This window comes from Gavialis gangeticus, unplaced genomic scaffold (assembly GCF_001723915.1).
Source record: "Gavialis gangeticus isolate Ggan-Ray unplaced genomic scaffold, GavGan_comp1, whole genome shotgun sequence".
Lineage (NCBI taxonomy): Eukaryota > Metazoa > Chordata > Crocodylia > Gavialidae > Gavialis > Gavialis gangeticus.
In genome coordinates this window covers 26,923,792-26,930,665 of record NW_017728993.1, presented here as the reverse complement: position 1 = coordinate 26,930,665, position 6,874 = coordinate 26,923,792, and the positions used below count along the sequence as shown (strand labels likewise).

The 6,874-nt window shown below is 69.2% G+C and overlaps 2 protein-coding genes across 2 annotated transcripts in view; both read left to right on the top strand.

The window, feature by feature from the left end:
* Positions 1–1,964: 1,964 nt before the first annotated feature.
* B4GALT2 (beta-1,4-galactosyltransferase 2) lies at positions 1,965–5,409 on the top strand. Its single transcript, XM_019501438.1, has 6 exons — positions 1,965–2,362; positions 2,755–2,990; positions 3,469–3,659; positions 4,438–4,560; positions 4,800–4,904; positions 5,149–5,409. The coding sequence occupies exons 1-6, from the start codon at positions 2,053–2,055 to the stop codon at positions 5,297–5,299; spliced, it is 1,116 nt and encodes a 371-aa protein (XP_019356983.1). The 5' UTR covers positions 1,965–2,052; the 3' UTR covers positions 5,300–5,409.
* Positions 5,410–5,561: 152 nt separating this feature from the next.
* The window catches only part of CCDC24 (coiled-coil domain containing 24), a 14,130-nt gene continuing 12,817 nt past the window's right edge, over positions 5,562–6,874 (top strand). The window contains exon 1 of the mRNA XM_019528323.1: positions 5,562–5,742. Coding sequence (XP_019383868.1) covers positions 5,562–5,742 — 181 coding nt within the window. The remainder of the gene's footprint in view (positions 5,743–6,874) is intronic.

The following is a 6,874-nucleotide window of genomic DNA, read 5'->3' as shown; positions in this document are numbered from 1 at the left end:
GCTCCTGGCGGGGGTCTCGCCGCGCGCTGCCCCGGGGCAGGAAGGGGCCCCTGCTCGGAGCCGGCTGGACTGGGGGTGCCTCCTCGGCAGGCCTGGGCCTGGGGGTTTGGGAGCGGCCGTTCCAGCAGCAGGACTGGTGCCCGCGGCCCTCTGCCATCCCGGGCTAGGGCCAGGGCGGCCGTGGTGCCTGGGGCTGCGCCGGGCGACTGTCGCTCTGCTCGGAGCTCGGACGCGGGGGTTTGTCCGGGCTGCTTCGCACAGGCCTGATCCTGCCTCGGGCAGGGGTTGTGCTGCACGTGGCCCCGCAGCTCTGGGACGCCACGGTGGCCCTGGTCATGCCCCTGCCCTGCACTCGCATGCGGGCAGCAGGTGAGCGTGCCCTGAGCTGGGGGGGCTCTGGGGCACCTGCCGGTGCCTCCTGCTGGCTGCCCCCCCTTCCCCTCAGTGGGTCCCGCATGGGCACGGCAGGGCCTGGCCTGGGCTGCAGCTGCAGGGCCTGAGATGCAGGGGCTGGACACAAAGGCAGGGCCAGCGCAGGGGGCTGCGGGCACTGGCCATGGGTGCCTCGCTGGATGGCGGGCTCCGCTGTGGGGTGGCTGGGCTGGCAAGCGGCCTGACAGCTGGAGCCAAGGGGCCTGCTCCATGGGGCGGGCAGAAAGGCGCTTCGCCTTGCTCTGCAGGGAGCAGCTACCAGGGCAAGAGGGACCAGGCTCCCTGCGGCCCTTCTGGCCCCGCCAGGGCCCGCGTTGCCGTGCCCGGGTCCCGTGTGCGTGGGCTGTCCCATGGACGGTGCGTGCGTGCTGGTCCCCACGCTGCCCCTCGCAGGCTGTGGGCCAGGCCTCAGCGGTCTGTTGCACACGTGGTGCCTGGTTCCGTGGCACAGGCCTGGGGCAGGGACGGAGATGGGTTTGGGCTTCCCTGCTGTCCGGCAGCCCCAGCCACACCGCTGGCCACCCCCGTGCCAGACACCTGGGTCCCATGCAACGTGGTTCTGGCTCCATCCCCGCTACATTCACGCAGGGCTTGAGAAACTGGCTTGGCCCCTCTCCCCCACCCCTGAAGGGGCACCGGGACAGATGCTCCCCTTGTCCCCGGGTGGGAGTGGGCGGACACCCCAACCTGTGTGGCCCACGGCAAAGCCGGTAGCTGCTAGGGCTTGGGCAGGGGAGGGCACACGCAGCACCAAGACGGGGAGATGCTCAGGTCCAGCTTCCCAGGACTGCGCTGCCTCAGTTTCCCCACAACCTCCTTCCCTCCAGGCGGGGTGCAGACAAGCCCACCTGGGCAGGCATCGTGCTGGGAAGCTCATGAGAGCCACTGGTCAACATGTGACTGGCAGGGATGTGCTGAGGGGCGTTGGCATGGCAGGGGCTGGTGAAAGGCCCCGGTGTGTCACGGATTCGGCTCCGGTTCCACCTCCACCTCCCTGCATGGTGGGGCTGTGCCTCTACCCTGGGCACCCATATGCCAACCTAAAGAAGTCACAGTCCCTTACAGGTGGGGAGGTGGAGCTGGCATCTAACCTCCCCCAGGGCAGAGCTACGTCCCCTGCGCAGATGGGAGCCCTGAGCCAGTGGAGCTGGAGCCCAGGCAGGCGCGAGTCTACGGCTTTGCAGCCCCGGGCCTGGCTCCAGAAGGCCTGGTGCCTTCAGGAGGTTCTGGGGCAGCCTGGGCACACCGGAGCCTCCTCTAGCTGGTGCTGGGCTGTGAGCGGGGTCAACCCCTGCCTGGCTGGGCCGCTGCGGGCTCTGGTTCTGCAGGGGACGGTGCCCGAGCGTGGCCCCAGGGCGCCCGGGCTGCTCCCCTTGTGCACGGCTGAGATGCTCTGAATCAGGGCCCAGTGTGACCTCTCCTCAGGCTAGAGCCATGCGGGGTGTCACGTCCAGGGGGCTGGTGAAGATTGGGGCAGGGGCTGGGTGCCGGGGGGGAGGCAAGGCCAAGCTAGTGCAGGGGCATGAACTGACCCGTGTTTTGTCTGGCAGGATCAGCGTTGACCAGAGCTGCCCCTGCACTTGGGGCACATGCCCACCCGCCCGTGCCCGCACCTGGAAGATGACCAGGCTGCTACTGGGGGTGACGCTGGAACGCGTGTGCAAGGCTGTGCTGCTGCTGTGCTTGCTGCACTTTGCCGTCACCGGGGTGCTCTACTTCGACGTCTATGCGCGCCACCTTGACTTCTTCAGCCACTTCAATAGCCGCAACGCCTCCCACGCCCCCCACGCCGGCGCCAACGCCAGCGCTGTCCGGCCCCGCAGCACTGCTCCCAGCTGCGGCCCGCCCTCGCCCAGCCTCCGGCCGGACGCCAACCACACTGCCACCCTCCCACCCCTGCTGCCCTGCCAAGACATGCCGCCTGGCTTAGGTGAGACCCGGGGCTGGGGGGCTACCTGCTGCCGAGCCTTGTGAGAGCTTGGGGGGCATTGCCAAGCCCCTTAACAGCCCTGGAAAGAGGACGTGCACAGGCATCGGCATCTCCTGGCATCCAGGAGAGGTGGATGGGAGGGCACTGAAGGGTGCTGGGAGGCCTGGGCTCCCCGTCTGGCTCTGGGTGACTGAGCGGAGGAGGGCAGAGGTTGGTGGATTTGCCTTCCCTGCTGCCACCGAGGCCCCAGGACTGGCAGGGGGCCGGGGCAGGATCGGGCCCGCTGGCAGAGCTGTGTGCCAAGGGCTGGATCCTGCGGCTTGCCCAGGCTGGGGGCAGGGTGAATGGGGCAATCCCGGTGCAGCAGGCAGTAACGGTCTGCCCCTGCACAGTGGGGCGTCTCCTCATCGAGTTCAGCTCACCCATGAGCATGGAGCGGGTGCAGCGGGAGAACCCCGAGGTGCGGGCAGGCGGGCGGTACGTGCCCCCCGACTGCCAGCCTCGCCAGAGGGTGGCCGTGCTGGTCCCCTTCCGGCACCGCGAGCACCACCTCAAGTACTGGCTGCACTACCTGCACCCCATCCTGCGCCGCCAGAAGGTCGCCTACGGCATCTACGTCATCAACCAGGTGTGCGCTGCCCGCCGGGCGGGCCAGGGGGCTATGCTGGGGGTGGGGGTCTGGCTCCTGGTGCTCCCCTGCCAGGCTGGAAGCTGAGCCCAGGCAGGAGCTGGTTCTGGACCAGGGGAGCTGAAGCCACCGAGGCCCATCAGGGGCCAGCCCATGGCCCTACAGGGAGCGTGGGGCTCTTGGCGTGGCTGTCTGCATGGCCTGGTGCTGCATGGAGACCCCTGGGAGGATCCCCAGGGGGGTCATTCCCCTGTCGCCCCTTCCAGATCCCTGCTGGGGTCAGGCCCTATCTCTGCCACTGACCTTGAGCATGGCCCTGGGCATGTCACCTGAGCTCCCCACCCAGGGGAGGGGGCATCTGCCTGTGTCCTTGCCTGGGCAGGGAGGGGTGGGAGCTGAGCTGAGCTGGTCGGGTGGGTGCAGCGGAGGCGGGGGGGCTCTGTGCTGGCCCCCCAGCCACGCAGCCCTGTCCCCACAGTACGGTGAGGACACGTTCAACCGGGCCAAGCTGCTGAACGCCGGGTTCCTGGAGGCGCTGCGGGACGACCCCGAGTACGACTGCTTCATCTTCAGCGACGTGGACCTGGTGCCCATGGACGACCGCAACCTGTACCGCTGCTACGAGCAGCCCCGGCACTTCGCCATTGCCATGGACAAGTTTGGCTTCCGGTGAGCGCCAGGGTCCTGCCACGGCCCCAGGCCCCCATCCCCTCCCTGCTGCAGGCTCCAGCCTCTCTGCACAGCCCTGGGCTGCATGGGCAGGAGCGGTGCCAGCAGATGGAGGCAGCGACTCTTCCCCTCTATTCGGCACTGGGGAGGCCACATCTAGAGTCCTGTGTCCAGTTGTGGGCCCCCCACTACAGAAAGGATGTGGACACGCTGGAGAGAGTCCAGTGGAGGGCAAGGAAGATGGTTGTGGGGCTGAGGGACAGAACTGGTGAGGAGAGGGCGAGGGAACTGGGGTGATTGAGTCTGGAGAAGAGAAGACCGAGGGGGATTGAATAGCAGCCTTCACCTCCCTGCAGGGGGGCTGCAAAGAGAATGGAGCTGGGCTGGTTTCCGTGAGGGCAGACGACAGGACAAGGAGCAGCGGGCTCAGGCTGCAGCAAGGGAAGTTGAGGCTGGATTTTAGAAAAATCTTTCTCATGAGGAGGGTAGTAAAACACTGGAATAGGCTATCTAGAGAGGTGGAGGAGTCTCCGTCCTTGGAGGTGTTTAAGACCGGGGTAGACAAAGCCCTGGCTGGGATGAAGTAGTTGGGGCTGGTCCTGCTCGCAGCAGGGGGGTGGACTAGATGCGACTCCTGAGGTCCCTTCCAGCCCCCATTTCCTGTGAGTCTCTGTGGGGCTCTGGGAGGGGTGCAGGTGCCCCTGGACTGGCTGGGGGTGCTGCTGCCCCAGGCAAGGTGCAGAGGCCACCCACCTGAGCCATGCCCCCCCGCCCGCAGGCTGCCCTACGCCGGCTACTTCGGGGGTGTCTCCGGCCTCAGCAAGTCCCAGTTCCTGAAGATCAACGGCTTCCCCAACGAGTACTGGGGCTGGGGCGGTGAAGACGACGACATCTTCAACCGGTGAGATGGCCCCGGCTGGCCCCCGCCCCCCCACCTGCTCCCAGCTCCTTCCCCCAGGGTGGGGTGGTGGGGAGCTGCTGCGTGCAGAGCCAGGGGGCCCCATGGGCTGCTGGGCTCAGGCCTCGGCATCCTGCACACACGTGTCATATGGCCCCAGTGGGGCTGAGCCTGGGGCAGGGACAGGGACTTGCGGTGGTGGGGCTGGTCCCAGTGCCCCCGAGCTGCTGCTTCTCCCCCAGGATCTCGCTAAATGGCATGAAAGTGTCGCGGCCTGACGTGCGCATCGGGCGCTACCGCATGATCAAGCATGAGCGCGACCGGCACAACGAGCCCAACCCCCAGAGGTGAGACCCTCTCCCTCCGGCCTGGCTTTGTCACTGCCCGGAGCCACCCCCAGCTCTGCTGCTCTGCCCTGGCCAGGCCCTGGGACACGGGACCCGACGCGCTGACTCCTGGGTCCCCCGACCTGCTCCCCCAACTGGCTCGGGGCTCCCGGTGCTGGCCTGTCCCTGGGGGAAGGGCGCAGACGCCCGGCCCAGGCCCCTCATGCCCCTGACGTGGCATCGTGCCCACGCCCGTGCCTGGCAGGTTCACCAAGATCCAGAACACGAAGCTGACGATGCGCCGGGACGGCATCAGCTCGCTGCAGTACCGGCTGGTGGAGGTGTCGCGCCACCCGCTCTACACCAACGTCACGGTGGACATTGGCAAGCCGCCCCCGCGCCCGGCCCGCGGATAGCGCCGCTGGAGCCCGGGCACCGCACCCGTGCCTGGCCCTGCCCTGCCCCACTCTCGGGGCGCTCGGACACTGCAGGGCCTGGCCCCAGCCGAGGGCACGCACAGACCCGGGCCCTGCCCCTGCCGGCAGCTCCATCATCTCGTTGGCAGGGCCCGTGGGCGACTTGGCAGCACGGTGCCTGCCCTGCCTGCCTGCCCGCCCATGCCCCTGGCAGTGGACCCAGATCCGGTGGCTCTGCTCCATCCCTGCAGGTGCTGGGGCCATGGAAAGCTGCGGCCTGCCTGCCCCCATCCAGCCAGGCCAGGACGCCCTGCTCACTGCCTCCGCACGACGCGCCCGGATGCCCTGGCCCCCTCCTGCCGTCTTCCTCTGCTTCGGTGCCCGGTGCTCGGAGCTGGGCCTGGCCAGGCCTCCCATGCCCCCTAGCCTGGGCTGCGCCTCAGGTGAGTGACCGCCTGCTCTGTGCCTCAGTTTCCCCATGCAGGGGCGGTGCCCCAGGGCTGGGCACAGCCTCCCTGGGCACCCGGAGCTATCAGAGGGCTGCTCTGAGCCCCTCAGCCCCTCTCCCACCTGGCTTGGGGGCTAGCCCCCCCATCCTGCCTGCCCTGTGGTGCCGGCACAACGCAGCCGGGGCTTGGGCCCTGCCCTGGTCGCTGGGTGAGGCAGGGACCAGCCCGCGCCCGGCTGGGCAGGCCCCACGTTCGCCTGCACCCACATTCCAGGCCCGCCCGGGGCACGGACCGGGGGGCACTAGGCACTTTACCACCAGCTCCACTGCCCGGGGCCGGGGGCGCCTCCACGTGCCAGGGGCTGGACGCGCTCAGCCCGGCCGTGCCCCCCGGCGGTCTCCATCCGACCAGTTACATGCACGGGGCAGAACCGGGACGGGCCCCGGGGACGAGGCCGGGATGCAGCAGGTGCCTGGGGGGCCCAGCTGCCATGCCCCGCGGGCCCTGGGGGGGTGCGTGGCCGCGCAGGGCGGCTGCCTGCGGGGCCGTGCCCGGGCGACTTTTGTACCTGTGAATGTCTGATCCTTTTGGAGCCTGCGTCGCCGCCGCCTTCGGACTTTTGTATTTAATAAAGTTTCCAATGTTCGGCCGCGGCTCCCAGGCCTATGCATGGGGTGGGGGCACGGGGGCAGAGGAGCCCCAGGGCCCTGCAGATCCTGGGCCGCCGTTGGGGCAGAGGGCACCCTGCTCCTGGGGGTGCGAGGCAGGAGAGGTGGCAGCTGGCCTGGCCCAAGCACCGGGGCTGGGCTGGGGACACCCCCGAGGAGGAGGAGGGCAGCAGCCGGGGGGCCCGGGGGGCACTGGCGCCAGGTGCCTCCTGCCCACGGCCAGCAGCTGCTTGAGGGCAAGTGCATGGCGCAGGCGTGCGGAGAGCGGGGGGGGCGGGGCAGCGGCGCCCTCAGGGGAGTCCTGTGGGCCCCGGCGGTACCCCGCCAAGTCCTAGCCCGTGTGGAGCGCGGGGGCAGATGAGGAGCCCGGCGCGGACACGCACGTTGGAGCGGCCCCCCCCAAAATGGCGGCAAAACTGGGGCTCCCAGCGTGTGGCCGCTTTGCCCGCGCGCTGGGG